The 27,634-nt window shown below is 46.4% G+C and overlaps 3 protein-coding genes across 10 annotated transcripts; all 3 read left to right on the top strand.

Moving 5' to 3' along the window:
• The first annotated feature begins 28 nt into the window (after positions 1-28).
• Positions 29-4,317, top strand: LOC142896196 (outer dynein arm-docking complex subunit 3-like). 5 transcript variants are annotated; one of them, XM_076037743.1, is made up of 13 exons: positions 29-295; positions 546-667; positions 755-832; positions 933-1,124; positions 1,214-1,315; positions 1,503-1,628; positions 1,944-2,066; positions 2,139-2,282; positions 2,642-2,802; positions 2,912-3,068; positions 3,180-3,329; positions 3,926-4,013; positions 4,080-4,316. In XM_076037743.1, the coding sequence occupies exons 1-13, from the start codon at positions 223-225 to the stop codon at positions 4,193-4,195; spliced, it is 1,632 nt and encodes a 543-aa protein (XP_075893858.1). In that variant the 5' UTR covers positions 29-222; the 3' UTR covers positions 4,196-4,316. The 5 variants fall into 5 exon arrangements, with proteins under 5 accessions (XP_075893858.1, XP_075893852.1, XP_075893882.1 ...); XM_076037767.1 differs by adding an exon at positions 404-455 and having other exon boundaries at positions 239-295; positions 1,944-2,282; XM_076037737.1 differs by having other exon boundaries at positions 1,944-2,282; positions 4,080-4,317.
• Positions 4,318-4,702: 385 nt separating this feature from the next.
• Positions 4,703-9,543, top strand: LOC142896236 (outer dynein arm-docking complex subunit 3-like). Its single transcript, XM_076037790.1, has 13 exons — positions 4,703-4,844; positions 5,037-5,158; positions 5,255-5,332; positions 5,469-5,645; positions 5,779-5,880; positions 6,294-6,419; positions 7,079-7,201; positions 7,319-7,462; positions 7,543-7,703; positions 7,785-7,941; positions 8,034-8,183; positions 8,998-9,085; positions 9,187-9,543. The coding sequence occupies exons 1-13, from the start codon at positions 4,775-4,777 to the stop codon at positions 9,297-9,299; spliced, it is 1,611 nt and encodes a 536-aa protein (XP_075893905.1). The 5' UTR covers positions 4,703-4,774; the 3' UTR covers positions 9,300-9,543.
• Positions 9,544-10,686: 1,143 nt separating this feature from the next.
• On the top strand, positions 10,687-26,337 carry LOC142896244 (ral guanine nucleotide dissociation stimulator-like 1). Of its 4 annotated transcripts, none has more exons than XM_076037811.1 (19): positions 10,687-10,906; positions 11,203-11,295; positions 12,244-12,507; positions 15,738-16,027; positions 17,630-17,674; positions 17,765-17,934; positions 18,697-18,836; positions 19,031-19,351; positions 19,597-19,700; positions 19,877-19,961; positions 20,844-20,903; positions 21,869-21,961; positions 22,056-22,088; positions 22,221-22,342; positions 22,442-22,537; positions 22,982-23,117; positions 23,201-23,515; positions 24,320-24,434; positions 24,790-26,337. In XM_076037811.1, the coding sequence occupies exons 3-19, from the start codon at positions 12,319-12,321 to the stop codon at positions 24,942-24,944; spliced, it is 2,469 nt and encodes an 822-aa protein (XP_075893926.1). In that variant the 5' UTR covers positions 10,687-10,906; positions 11,203-11,295; positions 12,244-12,318; the 3' UTR covers positions 24,945-26,337. The 4 variants fall into 4 exon arrangements, with proteins under 4 accessions (XP_075893926.1, XP_075893916.1, XP_075893936.1 ...); XM_076037801.1 differs by having other exon boundaries at positions 10,688-10,906; positions 18,694-18,836; XM_076037821.1 differs by lacking the exons at positions 10,687-10,906; positions 11,203-11,295; positions 12,244-12,507 and adding an exon at positions 14,431-14,671 and having other exon boundaries at positions 18,694-18,836.
• The last annotated feature ends 1,297 nt before the right edge of the window (positions 26,338-27,634 follow it).

The raw sequence follows: 27,634 nt of genomic DNA on the forward strand, positions 1-27,634 counted from the left end.
CAGTGATGACAATAAAATGAAGACAGAAGCTAACATCATTTTATACCATACTTGATTTAACGACTCGGCGGTCCAGTTTTCTAAATCAGTGTCCGGCCCTTTAGCCAACTCTCGCGGTACCTCAGACTTTGGCGTCAGTGTACATGTTGCTAGGTGATACAGCGGCCCAAACGAGGTGTTAGCAGAGGTCCAGCTGTGTGTCGGTGGCTTCGGCTCTTCATCATGCCGTTTGGTGCGTTGAAATCACCTATTCATGACCAATTTACCGAGTTGCAGCGTAAAATTCAGCTTCTGGGTAAGTTTTTTCTTTTTTTTTTTCTTTTTTTTTTCTTTTTTTTTTTTTTTTTTTACAATTATTGTATTTTCTCTTTCGGATATTTTTTCTAGTTTATTCTGCTGTTAGTAACCGACTCTGAGACATTGAGACATTTCAATAAACCACACTGACTGTTCCTGTAAGTTTCCCAAAGTGACACCATTTTAGGAATTGCGAATTAAGTTTACGTTAATAAATATTGCCTTCACTGTTGAATTTCCACCACAAGAGGGCGACAAAGCCGCGCACTATGAGAAGTCCCAGTGCGCCATCCAGAGAAACTCGGAGACAATCCGTCAGCTCAGACAGAACAATAAGAGGCTGTACCAAAAGCTGGCAGAGACCAACACCGTACGTCTTTATTTCGTTGCAATTTTTCTTGTCCTTTTAACATCAAGCTATTTTCAATTATCTTTTGTGGGGTTCTGCTTCCCCCAGGGTGATGAAATCATCATCAGAATGGCCTTTGGCAGCAGAGGCCCAGAGAGAGAGGCCTTCCGCAACATGTCGGGGAAGGTGGGAGAATAGACAGCATATTTTAATAAACGTCAAAAAGAAATTTAAAGTTTCTACATTATGGCAAAAAGTTATGACTCACTTTCCCTCGCCCTCTAAGGCTGCCGAGGAAGCGCTCCAGCTGAAGGTGCTTAACAAGAGAAAACGGCTCGATGCCCTGAAACACGCCACTCGAACTCAACAGCGGCGCCTGGAGGAGCTTCAGCTTGAGTACCAGAGAGTGAAGAAAGCGGCAGGTGCCAGGGCAAAACACTGTGACGCTCGAACTCGGAAAAAAGAAGAAGACGCAATGGTGGTTCTGATAATTCAGAGATGTGCTTCAGTATTATATAATATACAGCATTGTCACTGGTTTGGATGCTCTGATGTTTGTGACCACAGAAAATGCGCTCCCTGGAAAACAGCCTGGAGAAGATGCACTTCAAGTGCAACGAGGCCGAGAACATCATCGTTAACTATCAGAAACTCAGAAGTCACCTGCAGGTAAGCACAACATACACATTACTTACAAACAAGTCTCTGTGTCCCATGGTTGTAATCCTGTGTTGAACCCTTGGCGCTTAAGGCCGCTAACAAACAAGAGTGTCATCAGTTACTGCGTTACATTTTGACGCCTGTCCCTCTACTCATGGCTGTATTTGCTGATGCCTTTTCTTCGGATTCAACTCAGGAGGAGAGTCTGACCTACCAGGGCCAGTTGGACAGGCTGGAGGCGGAGCTGCTCAAATACAGGGCAGAGCTCAACAGTGTGCAGAGCATAAACAGTAACGCCCTGCAATCTAAAGAAGAAGCCAAGGTCGGCTGCTATACTGGAGATGGTTTTATATGCTAGCTAACTTTTGTGTGAAAACCCCCACTGAAGAAACAAAAGATCAAAACATCAACCCAACAACTACAACAGTATTTTCATTTCCTCACAGATAAAGACATTTTTTTTTTTTTTTTTAATCAGACTTCAGAAAAAATGGTGTATTATTTCTCCTAAATCTCTGAAATGACACCCATTTCAGATCCTTACTTTTCATCCGACCCTCTAGTGGAGCAACTGTAAACAATTAACTTTACTTCTGGAGATTTTCATCAAACAGCATTACAATATCACTGTGTCCAGGCTGAGCTCCAGGAGCAGGAGGACCTGCTCTACAGGGAGCGCAAGGAGAGGGAGCGAGTCATCGCCAGCTACAGGAGGAAGGTTGAAGAGTACAAGGCCAGGGCGGAGAAAGTCGACCGGAGGGTGAGGTTAACGGGCCGTTTCTTCAGCATGGTGGGTCACATTTTTGGACTAAACAGCTGCTTCATTGCACAGAGGCCGGTCATGCAGCCGGACGAGCAGAGCAGCGAGGTCCTGCGCAGCAGCCCCACGCTGACGGGGGAAGAAGAGAAGGTCATCTCCGTCTACGAGGAGGCCTTCAAACGCATCAAGGAGGCCACTGGGGTTACGGACATACAGGTTGGTGGGGTGGACGGAGGTGTTTTGTTTTTTTTTGTTTTTTTTTAATATATACAGTTGACGCCAGAATTATTACACCCCCTACCCCACCCCCCAAATTATGGACCATGTCACTAAATTTATTCCAAATGTTTGCAGCATTGATAAAATTTGATATCATCAAACATTCACCAGTGCTTTTTAGTAGCCTTTGGGACATTTTGGAATATGAAATACATTTTTAGGTTTGCTTTATATCACCTTGATGGAATTTATGTGAATTTTTGCTTTCAAAACACACCTGCTTAACCAATCAGCTTTCAAACCACACCTGTGCGAGTAGATGCGTCACTGTTTCTTCTGCGCGTCCTCGCCTGCAGGAGATAGTGCAGCGTTTCATCTCGCAGAAGGAGACGCACCAGCACTTGGTGAGGCTCAAAGAGGAGAACGAGAAGGCGCTGCAGCAGCTGAAGGAGCAGGTGAAACTGCTGGCCGACGAGTTCCAGGACATGAAGTACTCCGGGGAGACGAAAGTCACCGCGTAAGAACAACAGTGCGCTCGAAGCGAAGCGCAGGTGGCTGCAGCTGTTGCAGCTCCGGCGTCTCATCCCTCCTCCTCCTCCTCCTCCTCCTCTTCATCCACATCTCAGGGACAAGCAAGTGCTGGAGGAGCAGGAGCAGCGGCTCCAGGTGGCAGAGCAGAGGCTCGACGCAAGCAGAGAGGTCCTGGATCGACTGGTGAAGGTCCTCAGTGCCGTCCGAGCGGGAGCGGAGCACCTGGTGGACAAACTGCATCACGTCTCGCCGGTGAACTATTTCCCCAGCGATGAGACACACAAACCGCGTGTCTGATTCAGCGCGTTTTTCCCAGACTCATTACCCCTCGTCACTCCTCCCCCGCTAATCTCTCCTCTGCAGAGCGAGGAGCCGGCCGCCGAGGTGCCTCCTGACTTGGACGAGTTTGTCCCGGTGTTGCTGTGCCTCTGCGAGAAAAAGCTGCGTCTGCTGCACGACGAGTTGCAGGGCACCGACGTGGCAGCCATCCTGAAGGAGATGGAGGAGGAAGAGGTGAGTTGAGGCTAATTCTAACGTTGGTGTGTGTGGTCAGAAAATCCAGGGTTCAGTATCTTTCTCCAGTAGCGGCACAGTGAGCGTGATAAAAGAAAATGATGTACATTCATGTAGGAGAAAAGTTGGCGACTTCTGGATGCTGAGGAGGGACCTGATCTAAATCACTGATCCCACTGTACAACTGTTGATCTGATAGAGATATTGACTTTCATATCGATATCATTGAATTTGGACCGACTGGTCGATCCCCCCTGCTTAGAATAAGCTTCTGATGACGGCGAAGGTGTAGCTACTTTCTGTTTCATGGGGGGGGGGGGGAGCATCATTAATAAATTTGCTGTTCTCCCTGAAGCTAACAGTTGTCTTTCTGAGCAACATATCTGATGTGACCCTTGACCTGGCAGGTCAAAGGTCAGATCTTTAGGAGAAATTTGGCATAACTCGCATACATTACTTGCATTTGCGCTGGGCCTTTGATTTTTTTATTTTTTGTTGGGTCATTATTACTGAACACAGTCTTGAAAGTAACGGTTGAAGAGAGAGGTTTGAACACTGAGTCTTTTGCCTCTTTCTTTCCTTTGACTTCAAAACAGTTCTTAGTCAGGATCGAAGGGAAACTACCGACTTATAACACACGTGTCAAACTGCCTGAGGACCAGCAAGTGGACGCCTCCAGTGAGGGTGAGCCTGTAGCCACACACACACAGAGCCTACACGTCTCTTTGTGTCTAACTGTGTGTATTTCAGAGAGTGACGAGGACGAGGCCGACATCATCACTCGAGATGCGCTGAAGCGTCAGTCACGGCTGATTGTCGACTCCAAGTCGAAGAAGAAGCCCTGGAAGAAGAAGGGCAAGTTCTGATGCAGCTCAACCCGTCCTGGTTGTAAACAACCTCTTCTTCATACAGCAGCTGGCATCAACAGTTTGCTGGCATCCATTTCATTTATTTTATTAAACTTCTCTGCCTTCACGTTTTTTTTATTACTCTTTGATTATCAGCGATGCAGTAATTTGTTTTAAGCAAATTGCCCTTTTTTTCATTTGGCATCAGTGTTATTCACTATCATTTGTTTCTTTGCCACTTGCCTCCTAAAACAATAAACATTTTGGTTCCACTTCACAAAAGTCTGAGGTCCTCATCTTTGAGTAATATATAATTTTACAATCATACACAGCGTACCAAATATGCTTTCTCTGGGGTCAGAATACTAATAAAAATGTGTCTGCTTGTGCATGAATGGTGAATGAATGGTTTTACGTTGCCGCCGCCCACCTCTGACAGATCAACGCTTTCCCTCATCAAAGACGCACTGGACGGGATGAAAGATGAAAGTTCTAGGATTAAAGTCAAAATTCTGAAAACAGGCAGGGTCATGCAAATTGCTCAAACAAGAGACCCTGATTTTCTCGTGCGAGTCAGGCAACACTTGTTTTGTAAAAATGTCGTCCTCATCCAGGGGCCCGCAGCACGACCCGGTGGTGGAGCTGCAGCGCAAAATACAGCTCCTGGGTGAGTTTTGTTTGAAAATAATTTGGAATAATTGAAATGTTTAAAAAAAATTCAATATTTTCTCTGTGTTTTGCTCAAAATGGGTATTTTTAAAATCATTGGCCTCGCAGAAGATATTAAACATGCTCAGTGCCAACGTGGTGAAATTATCTAGGCAATTGCACTGACGTAATTTTCATGAACCTCCACCAGAGGGAGACAACGCTGCCAACTACGAGAAGATTCAAGCCATCATTCTGAAGAACCTGGAGACCGTCCGACAGCTGAGGCAGGAGAACAAGACACTGAATGAAAGACTGGCCGAGGCCAACGCCGTGAGTCCGCATGTCTTCCATCAAGCATTACATTCGACTTTGTCCATGTGAAGAAAAAAAAAAAATCTTGATTCCTTCTGGTGTCTTGCTCCCCAGGGAGATGAGCGCCTCATCAGAGAGGCCTTTGGGAACAGGGGGGCAGAGATCGAGGCCTACCGCAGCATGTCGGGCAAGGTGAGAGGATGCAGTTCTTATCTTTTCATAGTTTATTCATCTTTCTATGCAGAGGCCGACTATTTCACTATTTCAACCACAAATCACACCCCGACTCATTATTAGTATTTCTTTCTCTCACAAATCTTCTTTCCAGGTTGCCATGGAGACGCTGGACAAGAAGGTGCTGTCCAAGAGAAAAATCCTCAACGCCTTAAAACACGACACCCAGATCCAACTGTGCCAGCTAGAGGAGCTGCAGCAGGAGTTCCAGAGGCTGCAGAGAGAAGACGGCAGTGGGAAAGTGGAGGACAAGAAAGAGCAGGAGGCCATGGTAGCCTCTATTGAATGTGGACGTGCAGAAACATGGATGTTTTTATTATGAGAGTTCATTTTTTTATTGCTGGATGCAAAAAAGAATATTGTTAATAAATGCCGCTGACTTTTAAGACCATTTATGACTGCAGAAACTGCGCTCCCTGGAACACAGCCTGGAGAAGAAGCAGTTCAAGTGCAAGGAGGCTGAGAACATCATCACCAATGACGAGAAGCTCAAAAGTCACCTGCAGGTGAGTCCAGCTGCTTGTATGCATTTTCCTCTAATCCTCATGTCAGCAAACAACAAAAAAACTCATTGCGCAGAGCCTCCCAGGCAAAATATTTAAAATTTCCTTTCTCTGAAAGATGACAAAAGCTACTTTGACAGGATGACAACACACAGCTTGTTCACATCCAGCTATCAGGCGCAGAAAAAAAAAACTGTGGACACTTTTCAACAACTTTTCAAGCCCTTAATATGGGGCTCTGTATGATATGTAAACAGTCAGTGAGAGGGTGGTAGGTTTGATGACCTCAGTGATTTACTGTGGGGCTACATGAACTCCAAGCAAAGCTTAAGAATGGGTCAAACGTACACTGTGCACTGATTTCCTCTCCGTCTCTATCTTCTGGCTTCCTCTCCTCTCTTCCACCGACTCCTCAGGAGGAGAGTCTGACCTACCAGGGCCACCTGGACAAGCTGCAGGCAGACATTCTGAAGGCCAGAGACGAGTCCTTCAACATCCAACTCAAAGCCCAAGAGGCAGAGTTTGCCAGAGATCAGGCTAAGGTAAGCCACGGACGGCGCCTCTGCAACAAATCAACACTGTGCACAACGTGCACGCTGCTAGCCGTGACGTCAAAGGAATGATTTACTCGGCGCTGCTGCCGTCACTTATCTTTGGGGTTAAACGAGTCACGGGCAGAGTGGCTCTTAACCCTCTCGCGTGTGAACACAAATACATCCACTTGTCTTATCAGCGCCAACTGCGCAAACAGCTGCGTTTCAGCTAGAAAGCACTCAAGCCTTCTTTTAATTGAAGGCTTCATCACATTTTGAATTTAAAAGAAAAAGCCCAAAAAATGACACTTAATCTAATGCTCGTCCCTGTTAAGGTGGGATTGGACAGGAGTTTGCGATGCGGCTCGTTTCAGCACATTGATGATCTCTGTGTTTATTCCAAAATTGCTGCCAACTAGCCTTAAAAACGAAATCTGATTAGTTCTCCTACATATAAGTCGGAAGCTTTGCCTTTCAAGTTTGGTCATTCCTTTTCCATGGGCTCTTTTCCAAATGGATACATGAGATAAATAAAAATGGTTTGGGATTTTTGTCTAGTGTGGCCTCCTATGTCAATAAAAACTCATGTTTATGAGTTATAGTCCATAATGACGTCCTCAAATGTTTGTTTTTATATATTTTTACATCACTTTCACCATCCCTGCCAGACTGAGTTGCAGCAGCAAGAGAGTTTGCTGTACAAGGAGCGCAAGGAAAGAGAGCGCATCCTCATCAGCTACAGGAAGCAGGTGGAGGAGCATAAGGCCCGGGCAGAGAGGGCCAACAGACGGGTAAAGTACAGCGCCATGCACGCTCGCAGGCAGCACATCTTTTAGCTGGACTTTGATTTTTATGTTCAAGTGCTCGTGTTTTAATTGCTCCTGACCTCCACTTTCTAAACCACTCAGAGGGCAGCGATGCAGACGGCTGAGCTGAGCGGTCAGGCCCAGAGCAGCAGCCCCAGCATCGCAAGCGAAGAGGAGAAGCTCGCCCCTTCTGCTGAGGAGGCCTTAAAGGAAATCAAGGAGGCCACCGGAGCCAAAAACAAGGAGGTGGGACAGAGGCCAGGGGTCGCTGCTGCTGCTGCCTCTTTATGTCTCATACCTTTTCTCCGCTGTGTGATCCTCTGCAGGAGATCGTGCGGCGCTTCAGCTCGCAGAAGGAGACACGACAGCTCTACTTGAGGCTGGAAGAGGACAATGAGAAGGTGCTGCAGCAGCTGAAGGAGCAGATGGACCTCCTCAACGCAGAGCTCCAGGACCTGAGGATCACCGGCGAAACTAACCGCTCCAGGTGAGACAGACCATTTGGAGGGAAGCCGCTGCGGTTTGCGGCTGTGTAAATGGCTAATCCATCTTTGTGGCTGTTTCACAGGGATAAACTGACACTGGAGGAGCGCGAGCAACAGATGCAGCTTCAGCAGCAGAGGCTCGACGCAAGCAAACGGCGCTGGGACGAGCTGGCTAAAATCCTCAGTAAAGTCAGAGGCAGAGTGGAGCACCTCAGCGACAAGCTTCAGAACGTTCCCCTGGTAACACCAATCTCACCCTGGTTGTATATGTGTCTTATTTTCCTTCCTGTTTTAATATATTTCCTTCTTCTCTTCCAATGCTTCTTCTTCAGACAGAGGACACGGAAACCGAGCTGACATCTGACTCAGATGAGTATGTTCTGGTACTGTTAAGTCAGTGTGAGCAAAAGTTGCAGTCTCTGAATGAAGAGCTGGTGGGAAATGATCTGCCAGCAATTCTGAAGGAGATGGAGCAAGAAGAGGTAAGTGGATACAGTACGTTATGTGATACCATCGCACACAATACCATACCTCACGATACAATATGCCATGATACCATTCCTCACAATACCATACCTTACAATACCATCTCTTACAGCAACATCCCTCACGATACCATATCTCATGATCCCATACGCCATGACACCATTCCCCACAATACCATACCTTACAATACCATTTTTCACAATACCACACCCATGATACCATACCTCACAGTACCATATGCCATGGTACTATCCCTCACGATACCATGCTTCATAGTACCATACCCAACAATCCCATACTTCACAATGCCATAAAATATAATCCAGTATGATATAATACAATATAACTGACATTAGTACGATTTGCTTAAAATTGAGTTACAATTTTCTTTAGCTTTTTGACCTGCATTGATTTCGCAATGCAAAATCTATCAATTTTGTACTACCAAAGCAAAAAGACAAACCAATAGGATTCACTTGTCCCTCAGTTTGATAATAAACGACTAATATTTATGTATTAGCAATTTTTTTAAGTAGATGAAATTGAGTCTACCACAGATATTGTATACTGCACAGAAGTGTATAGCACTTAAGAATGCTAAAGGAAAAATGTAAATTGGGTCACAGCTAAAAGCAAAACATCTTGCTTGACCTGAAAAGACTTTCTCCAAGCAGATTAACCCAATAACCAATGAAGCGTTTAAGGGTTTATTCATTGATTAATTAATTCAGCATAAACGGTGAAAATTGAAAAGTCACAAGTCTTTAACCAAATTCTATTTACGACCACGTTTCTGTTTTGTTGCCCCAGTTTTACATCTCGATCAATGAGAAACCTGCTGCCTATAACACCCGAATCAAACTGCCCGAGGACCAGCCGGTGGACTTCTCCAGTGACGGTGAGCTGGAAGAGAGAGACACTTAAACAACCAAACACACAATGCACACGGGCCTAACATCCTGAATTTTTGTCACTCTTTGTCACTGTAAAAACTTACAGAGAGCGACGAGGAAGAGGCTGAAATCATCACGCGGGAGACTCTGAAGCGTCAGTCTCAGGTGATGATCGAATCCAAGTCCAAGAAGAAGAAGAGGAGGAAGTGCAATTTCTAATGCAGAGACAGCTGGTTAAAATACATTGGCCAAATGCACCTACAATTACTGTCATTTCTTTTGCGCATTTTCATAAGGTAATTCTTGTACAAATTGGCCTCTGTATGTGCGAATTTGTCATCAGCTGGACACTGAACGTTTCTCCGGTGTATTTTTGCCTTCAGAGTTTGCTTGTTGTACACGTTTTGTTAATCTTATCTTGATCTTGGAAATGTCAATAAAACTGTATCTTCCTGCAGAACAATTAGGGCGTTGCTTTCATTATCTTTGCGCAGTTTGAAACAATGTGTTGCTCACGCGATCAGGTGTCGTACCCCAATTATGTGGTGCCGAGTTGCACGCGAAACCTCCCAGCGGCTCAACTATCCCTACTATGTTCAGCATCTCAAATATTTCCCCTTTTCTCCGCACAGTCTTTCTTTTTCTAAATTCCAGCCATTTTGTTTTACACTCAAGTCACTGGACTGTTGTGGCATTGTTCCTCTGACACCTCATACCTAAACGGTGCGGTGACTGAGATGCTCAGAATGCACCCGGACAACTTTGAGCTGCAGAGGAGAACGCAACTCGAGTCACGGACTTGTGTGCTCTGTTGAGTGAGATGAATCCACCAGCTGAATTGCACAGCTCTTCTTTGTTGAAGTACATTTTTGAAGAGACAGAATGCACTAATTGAAGAGAATCCATTTAGGGGACAAAATCCCATTTGGGATGCTTCAAACAGTTCTCCATCCTGTTGCACATTGGTGTATCAGCAACATGTTTATTAGCGTATCATTGGTTCATTTCCGCAAGAGGATTGGCCCGCAGACCTGCTTTCTCTGGTTGACTTTACGCTCCAGCGCTCTCAAGAGAGAACACCGACAGTCCAGCAAGAGAATTGCACCTTGACTGCCCGACCCGCTGCACTCCTTTCAGGACACCATTTGCTGGCATCCAAATTAGCTTGGAGCCAGACGATTATCCCAGAACGTATTCGGTCGCGCTTGTCTTGGCAACCAAGACACTTTGATTTGGGCAGGGACAGTAGTGCAACTGGACATTTCATTTAAAAGGCCTTTGGTTCCAGCTTTCAGACTGCTAGGTTCGGTCCTCTGAAGGCTGCAGCTCAAATTTAGCACAAAGCAGACTTACCTGAAAAAGGATTTTAAAAACATTTTGCCACTCTAGGACAGACAGACAGACAGATAGACAGACAGACAGACAGATAGACAGACCGACAGATAGATAGACTGCTGCAGTATTTTAAAATGGTACAGATTAAGGTGAGTAAGGGTGCACTTGACCTGTTGTGTCTGGCACCAAAGTTGTTGCGACGTGCTCAAAAAGTATAGAGCGTGCTTGATTTGCATGTCGTTGCAGCCCGAGAACCAATCGGGGAGAACTGGGTGTGTTCGGGCGGGCAGATTTCGAATCGTTGCCAGCAGCAGAAGAAGAAAACGCGTGACAGCGTCTTCTCCCAACTTGAGCCGAGCCGGGCAGCCGGTGCTCCCGTCCGAAATGATGTAGCAGTGTGCATTGTGTTTTCGGTCGCATCGCCTTCCTGTCACCTCCAAGCACTTCCTACGGCGTGTGCGTGCCGGTGTCCCGCGAACCAGCCGCCGCAGGTAAGACGCACACCTGAGCTCCCGGGCGGTCGGACCACCGCCGAGGAATTGGAGGGCGGCTCGGGTTCCACCACCCACGGTTCGGTGAACACGAAGCGATCACAATGGCACAATTAGCAGGCAATCCGGTAGCGAGAGGGGTGACGGGTGAGATGGGGGTGTCATTCCACCACGCATTGCACGCACTCGCACATGCGAGGGAGCGTCCCTCCGCCCACAAACACCAGAGGAAACGATCCGTTCGTGGCGATGAGCTCCGGTTTGTCCTCCGTCCAACTTTCCCTCCGCCTCCGCAGGGAGACTGTGGCCGCACCGACGCAGCAAGAGAGCGCACCGACAGTCTGTGCGTATCAGGGGGAGAAGCTCAAGAACCTGGTCGTTTTGTTCAGGCGAGTGACTTTTACTTATTTTTTTAGACACCTAGCTGCTCCTGTGTTTTTCGAATTTGGTTAGGTAAAGTATCGAACAGACAGTTGAGCTCTCTTCATATCTGCCTGCATTTAACAGTGTCGTGTTTTTGAGCTGGCTGACTCTCCTTTGTGTATCTGTTTGAAATTCAAACTTTGAATCGTAGCAGACTCAATATTGGAATATCAGACTATGTTAATCTCCTGTCTTAAATTGAATACGTATGGGATTCCTTCAAGAATGTCTGTCTGAAATTGATAAGATTATGGTACATATGAAAACGACCTCAAAAGAAAATTTTGTTATGCGTACATAATGACAATAAACAATTTTGACTCTGGATTTTTGAGTCTTAATGTTGACAAGATGACCTATAAAATAAGTTTTAACATAGAAAATAAAAGAGCAGAAGAGGAGAAGGAAGTAATCAAGTGGCTGGATTACTATAATCTGCTTCCTTTCTAATAACTTTATTTAACACCGTTTGTGTCGTGTTCTTTGGTGTAAAGCTGTGTTTTAGAGAAGAACCCCTCCCTCAGTTCAGATGCAGCCCACTATGTGTAAGTGTGGTGACATCACGTGCCCTATTTGCTGTGGGTGAATCACTTTGATTGTGCTCATTTCTGCCGTCATGCTGTGTATCCATCCGTCATCCAGATATAGATGTCTATCGAGTTAGCCCTGCGCGTGAATTCTGTTTCTGCCCTGGCACGGTAAATCTAATCACGTTTAAAATACAACAAGCGCTGACCCACTTTGACAGGGCCGATCTTTTATAATGACACCAGGAAAACACGGGGCAACAGGAAGTCACGTAGCCCCGTGCCGACCTGGATGCTTTAGCTGGAGTCAAAGAGAACATGTGAGAGCGGCGGGGCCCCACAAAGGGCTCCTGTTCTCACGTTTTTTTTCCTCCTTCTCCGACCCAGATGACGCAGCAGCAGGTGCGTGGGAGAGCCGTCGTGGCGCATGGGCCCGCCGACGTGTGACACGGAGCCGAGGAGATGAGGGCCATTCTTCCTGTGTGCGGAGGAGGTGACGACGGGGGGTCCCGCGGCCTCCGCAGCCGAGTGGGCAGGATGAGGAGGCTGCTGTGGCTACGGCCCACTCGCTGCGCGGACATCCACGCGCATGCTGAGCCAGGTGTGTGGCTGACGGGTTTCCAGTCGCTGGACACTGACGGACTTTGCCAGGTGAGCCGAAAACAAAGGATGTGATGATGCTACAACAGACATAATTTAATTTAGGAGTTATAGATTATTTGTGAAATTAGAGCCAGCTGTCAAAATGTGGTTTAACCTCCTGCATCTATGGACTAAGGCCCAGTATAAATGTACTCTTTATTATTCAAAGACTGCAAACGAACACAGAGCAAATGAAAAAAATATCTTACGAGATTCTGTTGTCCTGTCTTCCTGTTCTTGTGTAAAGAAAATTTTACATGAGAATGTTCCAGTGATGAGAACAAATCAGACAGATTCTTCTGAGTCAGTCATTCCAAAATAAAATTAGAATAATGGTATTTGAATACCAGGCCTTCCACCTAAGACAGCTGGGATAGGCTCCAGCAGACCCCCGTTACCCTGAATTGGAATAAGCGGGTATAGAAGATGGATGGATGGATGGTATTTGAATATAAAATTATTCAGTTAAAAGCTTTACAAGGTTCAATCAAAGTTGTTTTCTCTGTCAAACCCATATGTGTGCTGACCTTTACGGGCATTCTAGTGAAGTTCTCTTTTAAAAATGATAAAATCTCAATAGTGTCTCATTCAGCGTCTTCTGACGTCAGTCTGTGGGTTTAATTGTGGTGATCTGAAATGAAACACCTGTCAGGTATACAGCCGGCCTCGACCTCAGCCTCCACCCTGGGAACCTTTTTGTTCCTGTTGCCTTCAGCGTTTTTCCTCTCTGCACGTCATCGACTCCAGGCTGATATTAAGTGACGGGTGGAAATGGAACAGCAGCGGAATCTGCAGGAATTCTGCAGTTCAGCTTTGCAGCCGATGCAATCATGGCAGGATTTTCAGGAAATGGGTACAACCTGTAAATGTCAACAACCCCCCTACCCTCCATTCCTCATTCTGACACACATGGCTGTCACCTCATCACGCATTCATGTGTGTAATGAGCTCTAATTGAGGTCCCTCCACCCTGCTGTGTCTCGGCTCTTTTGTCCAGTTTGTGCAGAAATGGAGTAGCAACTCATTAGAGATACACAAAGCTCAATTCTTCCCCCGTTGACCGTAGAATAACACGGCTTGTCTCGACAGCGGTGTGGAATACGTCACTCTGAGCTTCTAAACTGTTGCCAGCCTCTCTGCATGTTGCTTTCACGTCACACGCTCTCTTTACAGTCACAGGGTTGACGATAAAAGGCAGAACCAACCTGTTCCTTGCGGTATGTCTCGGCCACACCCTCGACACCGTGAGCCAGAGCCCGTGGAAACAAAAAACAAAAAACAAAAACAGTCCCGACTAGATTCTTTAACAGCTTGTAATGCGAAAATGCACTCATGGCGTGGCATTGACCCAAAATCTGCTTCTGTCTTTCTATTTAGAAATGTGACTAAAATTGCAGTGATCTAGTTGATATATTTTATATTTTTCACTCTTTGACCACAAATGGTGAACTATAAGCCCTGCCATCCAGTTGTCGGGTGGCCCTCAAGTTGACCTGGATAGTAATGATGCCTCCCGTCATGAACAAACGACCACAGCTATTGCCATTTGTAATAAACACCTGCCTTCACAGTTGCCTAAACCTGATTAAAATTTTATTTTAAAGTGTTAAGAAAAGCGGATACAGAAACTACATTCAAAGTTTTATTAGGTTAGTGCCTTCCATAATTAGAGGGAGACGTGAAGGTAATTTGTTTCATTTTATGACAGACTAAACAAACTTATTTGTTTTGTATTTTTTTAATCTCAGTTCTCCCTCCTTCATTCCATCACCTTTACGTTGTTCTCCTGCTAGCGTTTTTAAAATGCATATACGTGTATCTTGGGTCTCTTCAATTTCATTGGTCAATGTTATAAGCCCCGCCCTTCACCTGTCTCACTAGCCCCACCCAGCGCACGCCGTTCCTTTGCCCTCCCCTCTTGGCTCAACAAACTAGTTTGTCCTCTGTCTGCTGCCACCGCGCCGCGACAGGACTCATCATTTTATATTTCATTAAAAAAAAAAAAAAAAAAAAAAAAAAACAGGATACAAACAAAAGGGAAAAAGAGAAATGAAAGCGTTCGAAACAATTCAGCATGGTGTGAACCACCGGCGGAAGGATTTAAACCCGTAAATTCGGACCTGCGCTGCGACTTGCCGGGTGGACGGACATGGGGAAATGGAGCTTATCGATGGTAGGTGACCGGACCGGACGTCTCTGGTTTCGAGCTGATAAACTACGCTGTCTGTGGGACACTCGTTGTGAGCCTCGTTGTGTGGCTGTGAGTGACAGAATGCTTCCATTCAGTGGCACTCTGTGTCTGTATTACTGTACGACAGCCGCAACAGGCAGGCACGCTCGGCTTCTCGTCCCGGCTTCCGTCATTTAATGTCAGGTGTTTCTGAACTCTGTTCAGCCAATCAAATAGAGTTAATAACTCTCTGCTGTAATGTTAATAGTGACGCGTCGCCCCACCTGATAAGTGGCTCAGTTTGTTCTCTCCCGGTCCCGAGAGACTAACGGCTCTGATCGTTATCGCCTCCGGTGGCTCAGTGTACCATTGGACCCGGGTGTAAATATATATATCAGAATAATGGTGTGTGTGTGTGTGTGTGTGTGTGTGTGTGTGTGTGTGTGTGTGTGTGTGTGTGTGTGTGTGTGTGTGTGTGTGTGCATATATTGCTCTGATATTTTTGTTTTTGCGTTGAGTTATTCCGTCCATTGTATTTCCCTGAAGTGTTGAATGGAATAAGCAAAAGCAACAGGTGATACATTTCTCATGAGAAGCTGCTTCTGTTGCTTTGTCCTAAAAAATGATTTGTGATAATGTAATATTGCTTAAGCTATTGAAAGACAGAAAGAATGCACCCCTTTTATATATATATTAATGTTACATGATATTTAGGTCAGAATGAAGGTAAAGGGTTAGGTTTTTTTTTTTTTTTTGGTTGTTGTTTTTTAAATTGAATTAAGTGAAGCAACTGCATCACGGTTGAATGCATTGTCTGTGTGTCTGGACTCATAAACAATGATTCCTCACATGGCTGCTCGGTCCAGTCACCAGGTGTCTGCCTGCGTCACAGTTCAAGGATGGGTCACCGTCGTTCTGATGAGGTGACTCAGGCTGAGGGCCCTCGTCACCGAGTCAGCGCTGCCGTTAACCTGATACAGAGGAGCAAGAATACAAGTTTTGTGTTGTTTTCCATGTTTTTGGCTTCTTGTTGCCTAACCGTGAAACACCTCCCGCCCTCCGTCCACAGGACCCGGTGCAGGAGTGGGGCGAGGAAGAGGAGGACGGAGCGGTGTTTGGTGTCACGCTGCGCCGGGAGCCCGTGGCGCCGGCCTCGGACTCTTCGGAGCCGTCCACGGCCTCCAGCTTCATCCAGTACCACACGGTGAAGGTGCGCCGGCTGAAGGCCGCCACCCTGGAGCGGCTGCTCACCCACCTGCTGGACGCCGAGCAGCAGGAGTCCGACTTCCTCCCAGTCTTCCTGTCCACCTACAGGGCCTTCACCTCCACCGGCACCCTTGTTGAACTGCTGTTTCAGAGGTAAGAGGTGAAGTCAGCCAGCTTGTTATCAATTGCTGTATAAAGGTAAGACTGTTAGCGTAGCTTTGGCTAGTGACTGGAAAAACACCTGTTTAGCCTTTGCTAGAATAATTTTGTTTAATCATTCTGGGCTAACATTTGTTTATTTACATATTACTTTCCTATGTATTTTAGTCAGCAGAAACTTCTTTATTAGCAGATGCTTGGAAGGTGACAAAAAGAAGGCAGGTGGGGGGTGACGGGGTGGGGTTACTTGGCTGTGTGCTATCACAGGTGAGGTATCGGTGCAATCTCAAGGGGCCTTTGTGCCATCAACGAGGTCTGATTTTCCAGAACTGTGTGATTTCCATTAACAAGCACTTCCTGAAAAGTGAAGCAATCGGAAAGGCTCAGCGAGACACTGTCGAGTTGGAGACGCATTGTTGTCAATAAACATTGACTGTTGCATAACATGGCATATTTAGAACTGCTTCTTCAGATAGCTGCTGTATAGCAACCGCTGTTTCGGTTACATACACATCAAATAGAAAAGAGGCTAATGTTGTAAGCTAGCACAAATCTTTTTGGAAGTGAGGTTAGCTGAAGACTAAAGAATCCCGGTGGCTGCTTCTTTGTCAGATTAAAGTCAAACAAATGCGCGATTGCTCTTTTCAAACGGTGTAGCTTTTCTAAATCCCTTTCTTAACCTGAGCCATTCACAGAGTAAAACCTTTATTGACTCAGAGGATCTAGTTCAAGTTTTTGTCCGAGGCGTTGTCGTCACGAGCCGCAACGCAGCTGTGCCTGGCTTTGTCCCACCCCCCGCCCCAGTGGTCACGACTTCAGCTGCACCCTCCTCACCTGGGATGGGTGCAGGGCGCTGCTGAAGGCTGGCGTTTCAGGTGACAGGGCAGGAAACAGTGCGAGCAACAGCACCGTGTCTGTGTTGAACCCGCACTGGTGGTATTTGTCAAACAGTCGCCCTCACGTGTGCAATGCTGGTGGTGTCTGGTTTTCCGTAAGCTGCATGTGGGAATTCAGATTGCAGGGGGCGTGGCCTGATGTCGTGGCCCTATCGGCTTCTCTTTACGTCAGTCAGCTGTTCTTTACAATGGTTCCCACTTGTTTAAAGTCAATATGGCAACTGGTAATTACTGGCGGCAGAGAAGCAGTCACTCTTTCTTTCATAATGGTTCCTTCTCATGCTGTTTGAAGACTGTGCATTAAAACCCCACTGTTTAACTGGATTGATGGACACCCATCCAACCAAAGAAAACTACTTTTTTACTGGATGTTTTTTTTCTCTCAGCGAGAGGAACCTTTTTCCCACTTAAAGGTCCAGTGTTTAGAATTTGGCCTGATTTATCATTTTTATATTGATAAAAGCTTAGTATGCTGCTCCAGCTCCAGCTAACTGGGAGCAAGGGTCTTGCTCCCAGTTAGCTGCAATTTTTGTATTTAGAATGAACACTCGCATCCTCAAAAACAAAAAGAACCAACAGGCCACTGTAGTTGTCTGGCAAGCTTGGGAGAGGGAGGGGGAAGGAAAACAAAATCTACAAATATTACACACTAAACCTTTAACCTCCATGAACTCAAATCCTTGTTTTTTTTTCCCTGCAGAGAAGAATCAGCTGCCAGCCTGGATAACGCCGTCTGCCCTCGCAGGTGAGTCCTTCACGTCCCACGCAGCTCATCCAAGTCAAAAGGGTGAAGGACTGTTGTCAGCATGTTTGGCGTCTCTCGTCCTCCTCACAGTGCACTGACGCCGGTGATCCGTCTCTGGCTGGAGGAGCACGGCGACGACTTCCGCGACCCCCCTCACTTCCAGGCCCTCCGCCTGCTGTGCGCCCGCCTGAGACGTCGCGTCTGCTTCAGGCGCCTGGTGGCGACGGCAGAGGGCCTCCTCAAGAGGTTCCAGGAAGAAGGTAGACAGGCTCGAATTGAAGCCTTTTTCTTCTAATGCATGTGAGGCTGAACCGGGAGTGCCTGATGGTCAATTGGTTGAATTTTTCCTACACCTCTACCCATTAGAGACGACTGAGGCGATTGAGCAAACCTTTCATATGTCATCAATATAAATTGGACCTGTTACTGTCAGTTGAACCAGGTTGGAACTACTGGATTCTTGCTGTTGGTGCATCAGGTGCCATTAGACTGGCTGCCGGTGGCTCCGTGCTGAGCCCGAATGTACTTGATGTTTAACTAAACTCTCCCCAAAGCAAAAACATGTTGGTGGTCAGGAAAAGCCCTCAGTGCCGTTCAATATTTATTTTTTGTCATCTTGAAATACTGTCCACCACTTTCCAAAAAAACCACTAGCAGACCTGCAGAATCTCCTCCTGTTTCTTCTTCTCCTTCTTCTTCTTCTTATAAGACAGCTTTCAGTGGCCACTTCCTGATTTCATCTCCACGAAAACAACAGTGGCTGCTTATATAATAATGCCACGACTGACTGGAAACTGGTTGCACAGACAGGACGTGCAATTGTATTCCGCTTGAGCTCTCAGTGAACCGTCGGCAATGCAGGCTTACGAAACACCATAGATAGAGGACTCTTTGTGTGCGTGTGTGTGTGTGTGCGTGCGTGCGTGTGCGTGTGTGTGTGCGGTAAATGTATAATGTGGGTGATCTGTTGAGAATTGTCACCCTTTCGGATTTGCATTAGCTTTTCTTTTTTCTTTTAGCAGATGGTAGCCAATCAGCATCAGATCAGAGCTGCCAGCAGGACAGCGGGGTGGCGGCGGCGACCAGCGAGGACGACCGACGCGTCGGCCTCATGGACCTGGCTGCCAGAGACGTGGCTGAGCAGCTGACCAGGCTGGACGCTGTAGGTTCCATTTAGACTCAAGCCGCTTCTGTCGTCCATCACTGCTGCTGCTGCTGTTCTCTCATCCCTGCTCTTCGTGTGTGTGTGTGTGTGTGTGTGTGTGTGTGTGTGTGTGTGTGTGTGTGTGTGTGTGTGTGTGTGTGTGTGTGTGTGTGTGTGTGTGTGTGTGTGTGTGTGTGTGTCCTCTCCCCCAGGACCTGTTTGTCAGCGTGGTGCCCTTCCACTGCCTGGGCTGCGTCTGGTCCCAGCGGGACAAGAAGGAGAACCGCAACATGGCGCCCAGCGTCCGCGCCACCATCTCCCAGTTCAACGCCGTCACCAACCGCGTCATCACCTCCCTCCTCTGCCCCGCCTCCACCGGCCCTGCCGCCTCCTCCTCCTCCCCGGCATCGTCCCCCGGCACCTCATCTGCCTTCCAGTCGCCCTCCTCCAGCGCCCCCAGCTCGCCTCGCTGCACTCACACAAGCCCCGCCCACAGAGCGTGCGTCATCGAGAGGTGGATCGCCGTCGCCCAGGTGCTTTTCTCCCTCACAGTCAGAATCCAAATATTTTATGAATCTGCAGGGGAAGTGACTTAGATTAGAGAACAAAGAGCAGGGAAATCAAAAGCTTTACAAATTGGGCTGCCTTGCAGAATAACATAAAAATGTTGCCAAACGTCTTTAAAGGAAGATGCTGTGTAGACGGTGGTTGTTTCTCCTGATGAAACCTTGACAAAATTGTAAATATTTAAATCTTTCTTATGCCTTTTTTGATGCAGGAATGCAGACAGCTGAAGAACTTCTCCTCTCTGAGGGCCATCCTGTCGGCACTGCAGTCCAACGCCATCTACCGCCTCAAGAAGACCTGGGCTGCTGTCAGCAGGTGCTACTATTATAAAACACTGAGTGCAGAAGTTGTGTCTCGGGGGTGTAAAATTGCTAAAAATAGGCACAGACTGATACTCAAATACAGCGTTCCCTGATTCATGTGTCATTTATTATCGAGCCACCTTTTTTAAATCCTGGAGGTTCAAACTGGTCAAACTTGTTTGTCCTCAGGGAGAGCACGGCCGCCTTCAACCAGCTGTGCGAGACGTTCCCCGACGAGAACTGCGTGCTGACCAGCAGAGAGTTCCTGGTGGAGGTGAGAGGGTTTATAGACGCACTTCCTAACACTCCAAGCAGCAAACCGAAACCAATGACCGGCACCAGACAAACGACTGAGCTTTCCGCAGAAAATAGGAATTCTGCTCTATTGCATTGATTTATAGAAGATTTAATCGGAATCAAAAGCAGCACAGCGGTGCAGCACTAGGACCAGGGAGAGAAAACAACAACAGCCCTGGATTCCTGTTTACACACAAACACTAAAGCAGAGTTTCTAAAAATCTTTACTATGTTAAAAGTTTTCCAAGTGCTCCTTTTTCAGTGACCGAGTCTGTTTATGTGTGAATGGAAGATCATGCGGACGAGGTCTGCCTGAAGTACTACACACGTGTCCTCTGGTAGTTTCTCATTTGGTAGTTTGTCATCTGCGAGTGGCTCTCTGAGTTCCTTTTCCATGCATCACCACCTGCCACTCCTGTGCTTTGTCCTCGGCCAAGAACCCCTGATAGGAAAGTTTATTTTAGCGATAATGTCCTTCTGAGCTGCCCTCTGGATGGATAACAATGACTTTGTTGGTAGGGCAACGCAAGATCGAAAACAAAAACAAAAAATAAACTTGCTTCCTGTTTGCCTCTTATTGCTAACTAGCAATTAATTCTGTATTGAGGACATTGCGTCTTGGTGTGTGACAGCAGGCTGCGTGGTTGTGATGAGTGTACGGGCAGCCTCCACCCTCACACACCCGAAGGCAGCCTGACAGCAGGTGCACTTATATAAGACTTATATAACGCGGCGGCTGGTGTTGTCATCTCGCGCTCAGGGCTGTCGCACCGACTTGACGCTTGGTGATCTGTTTTGACTCGGCCGTTTGTTTTTGTTTTCCTTCAAATATATATTTATGGGTTGTTTTTTTTTCCAGGATGGGAGTCAGCCAGACGCCGCCAAATCGCCTGGACTCTGCCCGGTGTCCAGACAGAACGTAAGACAGGAAGTTTTTTTTTTGTTTTTTAATCTCCTTCGTTATATTTAGTCTAACCCAGGGGTGGGCAAATGTTTTGACTGGTAATGGGTTTTAAAAGGGGCTGGAGCAGGAGCAGATGGAGAAAATAATATATCATGGTATATGTGAAGAAAAAAACGTGTGCTTTAATGACAATTGAAAATGATCAACAAAATATGTGTCTTTGAACCCCCACGGTAGTTAGCGCTTTATTGAATTGACTCTTAAAACACTGAAAAATGGGTGAAATAAAGATATTTTATAACTTACTTACTGTAAATATAAATCCTTCAAGTTCAGTGGGGCGGACTAAAAAGCTTATTGGGCCGCATATGGCCCCCGGGCCGTAGTTTGCCCATGCCTGGTCTAACCTCAGTAACTGTCTCACATATGCTAGTTTGTAAATAAATAAACAAATGGATTAATGAATAAATATGTAGACACATAAATATATAGGAATAATGAGCAGATCATCAGACATATTTTGAGACTGTTTCTATTTGTAAAGAACGAAAAAAAAAGTTTCACTTCCCTTTCTTTTTTGCCAGTCTGTTCAGTTAATGGAAAATATTTGCACATCTACAACTCACATGATGATGATGGTGCCGCTCTTCCTCCTCATGTAGGCCCCTGATCAGCCCCTCCGGGGCTGTAAAAGCTGACAGATGTTCAGCGCTGTACACACACACACACACACACACACACACACACACACACACACACACACACACAGAGTGGCCGTGCTGCTCTGCCTGAAAGGTTTTATGCCCCTGTGTTTACTCTGTTCCAACACCGGCGATGATTCCACATTACATCCGGTATTAGTTGTGACTAATGACGCGGCAGTCAGCTCATCTCCTGTTTTTAGACCATAAACACCCCCCCTTTTTATCTCTGGCAGAGCTGACATGTAAACCTGTTGACTGTCTTGTTTGTGTCCTCAGAGCCTGGGTGGTGGCGGTGGAGTGGTGCCCTACCTGGGAACCTACCTGACGGTGCTCACCATGCTGGACACGGCGCTGACCGACACTGTGGAGGTGAACACACTCGCCTGAAACACATTCACCCTGTTGTTTCTGCTTCTTAAACTGCAATTTTAGACTCTTTTTTTTTTTCTCCTTTACTCTGCAGGGAGGCCTGATCAACTTTGAGAAGCGCAGACGGGTAGGTGTCGCCTCCTTGTGGTGGCTTCTCTGAATGACTCCAATACTGCTCTTTTTCAAGGATAGTTCTTTTCTCCGTCTGTCCCGTTTTGTCCAATAATCATCACTTTTGTTTTATTTCTGCACGATGAAGGAGTTTGAGATTCTGTCTCAGATTCGGCAGCTTCAGGCTTCCTGCTCCAACTACTGCCTCCCGGTCAACACCGACATCACTTCCTGGCTGCAGGCGCACACGCTGCTCACTGACCAGCAGAGGTGAGGCATTTGTTTTTAGATTGAATGATGCTCCGATGGATGATTTCTTTTTTCTTTTTGGAATCTAATTCTTGATCACTTTTGCTTTGCCCCCTGAAGCTACGAGCTGTCTCGTGAGCTGGAGCCCCCCGTCGACCCCTGTCCCTGCTCGCCCAACTCCTGGAGCAGCCGCCTGCTCACAAAGAAACTCGCCACGTAAGTCTGCCCGGCCGACTCTGTCCCTTAGTGTGTCACCACAGCAGCCCAAACTCTACTGTCTCCACAATCTGATCTCCACCAAGGAAAAGTTTGTTTAAAAAAAAAAAAAAAAAACCTTTAACACTGAAAGATTTCTTGCCTATATAATGTATTGTATTTTATTTAACGTTAAGGGGATGATCATTTATTTTTTAATCATAATCATTGTGTCCTTTTTGTTTTAGTCCTTCAGTGTGTGTGTGTGTGTGTGTGTGTGTGTGTGTGTGTGTGTGTGTGTGTGTGTGTGTGTGTGTGTGTGTGTGTGTGTGTGTGTGTGTGTGTGTGTGTGTGTGTGTGATAGACAGGGAGAGAGACGTCGGCCAGTCGGTGGCTTAAAGAAAAATTTGATTTGATTTGAGTTGATTTGTTTTGACATGTCAAAGCTGTTGTGTGTTTGTGCAGGCTGCGCTCGGTCAGCGACAGCGCCCTCAGGAAGACTCACGCAGACCAGATCAGCGTGTCCTCGTCCGGCTCCAGCAGCTCCGACATGGAGGAGCTGTCCGGACCGCAGCCCACCCCCTTCAGGCTGAAACTAAAGGTGTGAGAGTGCGTCACCAGAGAACCCGATCAGAACGTGGAGTGGAAAATGTTAAATTCTCTCCATATCCTCGTCTTCCTCAGTCCCTCTCCAGCTCCCTCCAGAACGTGGCTGAGGATTTCTCCTCGGCGTCCTCGGCGTCTCCCAGACTCTGCAGCTCCTCCTGCAGCTCCTCGCAGCCCGACCTCAGCTCCTCCTCCCTGGGCCTGAGCACCGACACATCCTCCTCCTCCATCTCCTCCTCATCATCATCATCATCATCATCATCATCATCATCATCATCCGGCTGCCCTCCACAGGCCACGCAGCCCCTCTACAACAAACAGGTTGCCGACTCGTGCATCATCAGGGTCAGCGTGGAGAGCTTCAGTAACGGGAACATCTACAAGAGCATACTGGTGAGGGCCGGGACGTGTCGCAACCCGCAATATCTTGTCAATGTCAGCACATATTTTAGTTTTTTTTGTTTTTAGCTTCACTTCCTGCTACAACTTCTAAAGAAAGAAGGAAAAGGGGAAAAGGAAGTAATAGGTATTGCACAATCATCTGTGCGAGTTTGGCTATTCAGGGGAATTTCGCGCATGACGGCAAATACAGGGTGCCCCAAAAGATTTGACATCATTTTAAAAGCAATTATCTTGAAAACTACTATGTCTAGCTCAATGAAATTGAACATTTTAGGGGTTGAACATCATAAGTTTATTATGGGGCAGATTTCATAAGTGTTCAATATGTGCACACGGTGTGACATGGCACACGACAACTGGGTGACTGTATGCAAACATTATCCAAGACACAAAATGACTTCTCTTTGGGAGTGAACAGCATGGCTCAACCTGAAAACAGAGCCTGTTTCTATACATTCTATACATACAAGATTTTAGGTTATTTCAACAAGAATTGCCCAAATTATTGGCATGCGAATTGATGTCAAATTCTTTGAGACACTCTGTATATAAGAAAAAGACTTTACAATAAACTTTATGGGCTAATTTTTCCAAGAGTTCGTCGTGAATAATTATAAAAGATTTAAAAATATAAAATGTTTAAAATTAAATTTTCTTTATTTTTATCCTGATACCTGGTTCTTGAGAGAGTCGCAGTTCTCACACTAGTCTGTGATATCTCTGCAAACTATGAATCCAATCAAACTCCCCAACAGAGCGATTTGAAATGAGTGACTCTGGTTGTCCCGTCCCCAGCTGACCAGCCAGGACCACACCCCTCAGGTCATCCAGAGGGCGCTGGAGAAGCACAACATGGAGGACGTCAGCCACAGAGACTTCAGCCTCTGCCAGATGCTCCTCAGTGGGAAGGGTAGGTGTGGCGTCCACTTAGATTCAGCACAAGCATCCGTTCTAGCCACTGCTCTAAATGCAAGTGAGCTGTGATTTTACTGCCTTTTTAAGATCTGCCATGAGCCAAGATCCTGGTTTGAACTTTATGATGACGTTATTCCCAAGTTTCATTCACTCTTAAGTCCTTGAAGAAGGTTGTGCATATTGTGTCATTATGTACCAATTCTGGAGTCTTTGGAAAAGTTTACTCCTGCAGCAATCGGCACCATTGATCTACTGTGGACTGTTTTTCCATGTGAACTTTCTGGAGTAAAATGAAAGTTTTATTGCTCTCCCTCTCTCACCACTCCGCTCCTCTCTTCTCTCCGCCTCAGAGCTCCAGATCCCTGACAAGGCCAACGTGTTCTACGCCATGTGCACCACCGCCAACTACGACTTTGTGCTGCGTCAGCGCTGGAGGAGCCACAGGAGACACTTTGGCTCCTCTTCCAGCCTGGGAGCTCAACCCAAGAACCGCTACGCCAAGTGAGACGCGTCCTCGACGGCGCCCGGAGTTCAACGGAACTTTCCAGGAGCTGTTGAGGTTGTTTCAGCAGCTCCGAGTCTCTCCCAGAGAGAGCTGAAAACACGAGTAATGATCACACGTGTCCAAACAGGCCCAAGAGTGACACCAAGAGGAAACGGACCCAAAAAACAATCCAGCCCTGGAGAATCAACTTTTGGATTTTATTTTCATCTCCCACATATGGTTCCACAAACATCTCTGTGAACCGCAAGTCAAACAAATGTTTCCACTTGTTTGCACTGCACTCGTCACACTCTGGATTATCGGGCCTCCCAGACCGAGCAGCGAGGAATAGGGACAGAGATCCAGAAGGACACTCTGCACGTCGTCCCCCAGGAGGAGCTGCGGCTCTTCTGGCTTCTACTCTCCGACCAGGATGGATGAGTCACCCAGGCTGAGAACAAACCTGAGTGACTAGACGCAGGGGAAGTCAGGATCAGCACGTGTTGCCGAGTCAGCTCCTCCCAACAAATTTGGGTCAGATGGGAAATCTGTCCGCCTTCTGCGACACAGTGCACTGATTTTAAATGTTCTGCTAGACTCTAGCTGAGATTTTCTACGTTTTTAATGTATCTTAATGTCTTTGTCCGCTCAGATTGTTGAATGCATTCCAGTATTTGGATTTGAGAGCAAAAGTGGCGTGTGAATGTGCTGGTTTGTTTGTCATGACCCCGAACGTAAACACACTTTAACAGTTTTACTGTCCAATGAGCTTCAAGTATTGAAGATCTTTTTTCAAATGAAGGACGCCTCAAGAAGGCGTGAACATTTTTTTTTTTTTTGTTATGTTTTGTTTGTTCCGGAATTCTGTTTTTTCTTTGCTCCAGCTTGACACTGTGAATGAGATAAACGCAACGAAGGGTACGTGTACGTGAAAATGAAACGTTTGTCAGGAGGTTGTGCTCGATTGGACGCATCAGATGGTCTCTGTTAATTAAGAGTCTGAGAACTTGCAAGTGACGGCTGCCGGAGAAGCTTCACACACATGAAAACAAAGAGACACACTGGTGAAGTTTCCCCTCAGTTCTGTGCAGGATTTTGGACCTGCAGATGCAGCCTTCTGGTAGGGGTTGGTTGGAAAACGTCTGTCAGAAGCAACATGAAGCACAAAGGGAGTCCTGGCACGACATCTGCTGTGTGTCCTGTTTTATTTTTAGGGCTTTTATGCTTGTTGTCGTCATCACGTCTGCCAAATGTCAACTATGTATTTAAGTTGTGAGTCAAATTTTATTTGTTCTTGTATTTTATTTTAACAGATTCTTTATTTTTTAAATTTAATCCAAGCACTGGCTCTTTATAATAAGTATTACACGTGAAATAAACTAATAAAGCCAATTCACTATTAATATTAATACAACATGCATTTGTTTTCATTTTCATGAGTCTCCTGCTTATATATCAGTCGACCAATCAATCCATCCATGGAAGCACTTTCCATAGCTGAAATGTAGAACAAAGCGCTTTACATGTGAAATACACTCATTGACCGACATCTATTGTGTGTTGTACTACATAGAACAAAAATAAAATATAAATTGAGCTTTAGTTTTAAAAAATATATTAAATCAATTCTCAGTGAATGGGAGGAGGATTAGGGCCACAAAAAGAGAAAACGTATATTATAGTCCCGAGATCCAGTTTATACTCGCAATTCTTTTCTTTTTTTCTTTTTTTTTTTTTATCAACGTGTTACAGATAAACGAGTGAGTGGCTGGGCTTGGCCACTAGATGGCGGCAAACGTCCCTTTTATTTCCCCGCGTCCTCCCTCCCGGCTCCCTTCAAAGGCAAACAACTGGTCCCTGCCTCAGTCAAACAAGTCGTCTCTTGAATGACCTACATTTCGGCTGTGCGCAGATACAATCTGTCTAGGTGAACAATGCGCCACGCAGCAGCCAAAGATTGCTGTCGGCTGGAAGAAGCGGCGCGAACCTGAGTCCCGGTGACCGAGGAGAGGCTGTTTAACCCGTCCGTCCCACTTCCTCTTCCTGCTGTCAGAACACCTAACACCGGGGAGGGGTCAGAGGTCACAGTAACGTGTGTGGCGGGAGTTCGTGAGGTCGCCACAGGGTAGTGACTCCTGTGCAGCTTTGCTACATGCAGTGGAAACTTTTGCTTCCTCATGTTTTTTTGTCAACATGCTGCTGCTGCTGCTGCTGCTTGTTTGACTGTTACCAAACAAACAAAGTCGGCCTTCCAGCCTGGAAGAACAAAGTCGCCCTGTTGAACGGTAAAAAACACATTTTTTTTTTTTTAAAGTGCATAATTTCTTAAATGTGCAAACGAGGTGTATTACTTCCATTCACATTTTTGAATATAAAACTGTGGACAGTGCACACTTGGCGAACTCTATCAGTTTTCATAAGAGCTCAGTGGTCTAGTGGTAGAGTGTCCTCCCTGAGACTGGTAGGTTGTGGGTTTGATCCCCGGCCGAGTCATACCAAAGACTGTAAAAATGCTACCCATTGCCTCCCTGCTTGGCACTCAGTATTTGGGGCTGGAATCACCCAATGATCACCCAATGATTCCCGGGCGCGGCACTGCTGCTGCCCACCGCTCTCCCTCAGGAGATGATGGGTCAAATGCGGAGGACTAATTTCGCATCCTTCGGGATGTGACAATCGCTGGGACTTTAACTTTAACTTTTAACGGAGAG

This window comes from Nelusetta ayraudi, unplaced genomic scaffold (assembly GCF_046127955.1).
Source record: "Nelusetta ayraudi isolate G7.1 ecotype Tasmania unplaced genomic scaffold, CSIRO-AGI_Nayr_v1 ptg000004l, whole genome shotgun sequence".
NCBI lineage: Eukaryota > Metazoa > Chordata > Actinopteri > Tetraodontiformes > Monacanthidae > Nelusetta > Nelusetta ayraudi.

What these genes read in the sequence shown, in the direction of transcription:
- LOC142896196 (XM_076037737.1), top strand. Translation starts at nt 223, where the DNA reads ATGCCGTTTGGTGCGTTGAAATCACCTATTCATGACCAATTTACCGAG. An exon ending in GGGGAGACGAAAGTCACCGC is followed by an intron (nt 2,803 to 2,911) that starts GTAAGAACAACA and finishes TCCACATCTCAG; the next exon opens with GGACAAGCAAGTGCTGGAGG. An exon ending in AACTGCATCACGTCTCGCCG is followed by an intron (nt 3,069 to 3,179) that starts GTGAACTATTTC and finishes TCTCCTCTGCAG; the next exon opens with AGCGAGGAGCCGGCCGCCGA.
- LOC142896236 (XM_076037790.1), top strand. Translation starts at nt 4,775, where the DNA reads ATGTCGTCCTCATCCAGGGGCCCGCAGCACGACCCGGTGGTGGAGCTG. An exon ending in GCGCAAAATACAGCTCCTGG is followed by an intron (nt 4,845 to 5,036) that starts GTGAGTTTTGTT and finishes AACCTCCACCAG; the next exon opens with AGGGAGACAACGCTGCCAAC. An exon ending in GGCGAAACTAACCGCTCCAG is followed by an intron (nt 7,704 to 7,784) that starts GTGAGACAGACC and finishes GCTGTTTCACAG; the next exon opens with GGATAAACTGACACTGGAGG.
- LOC142896244 (XM_076037801.1), top strand. Translation starts at nt 12,319, where the DNA reads ATGAGGGCCATTCTTCCTGTGTGCGGAGGAGGTGACGACGGGGGGTCC. An exon ending in GTTGAACTGCTGTTTCAGAG is followed by an intron (nt 16,028 to 17,629) that starts GTAAGAGGTGAA and finishes TTTTCCCTGCAG; the next exon opens with AGAAGAATCAGCTGCCAGCC. An exon ending in CTGCTCACTGACCAGCAGAG is followed by an intron (nt 22,343 to 22,441) that starts GTGAGGCATTTG and finishes TGCCCCCTGAAG; the next exon opens with CTACGAGCTGTCTCGTGAGC.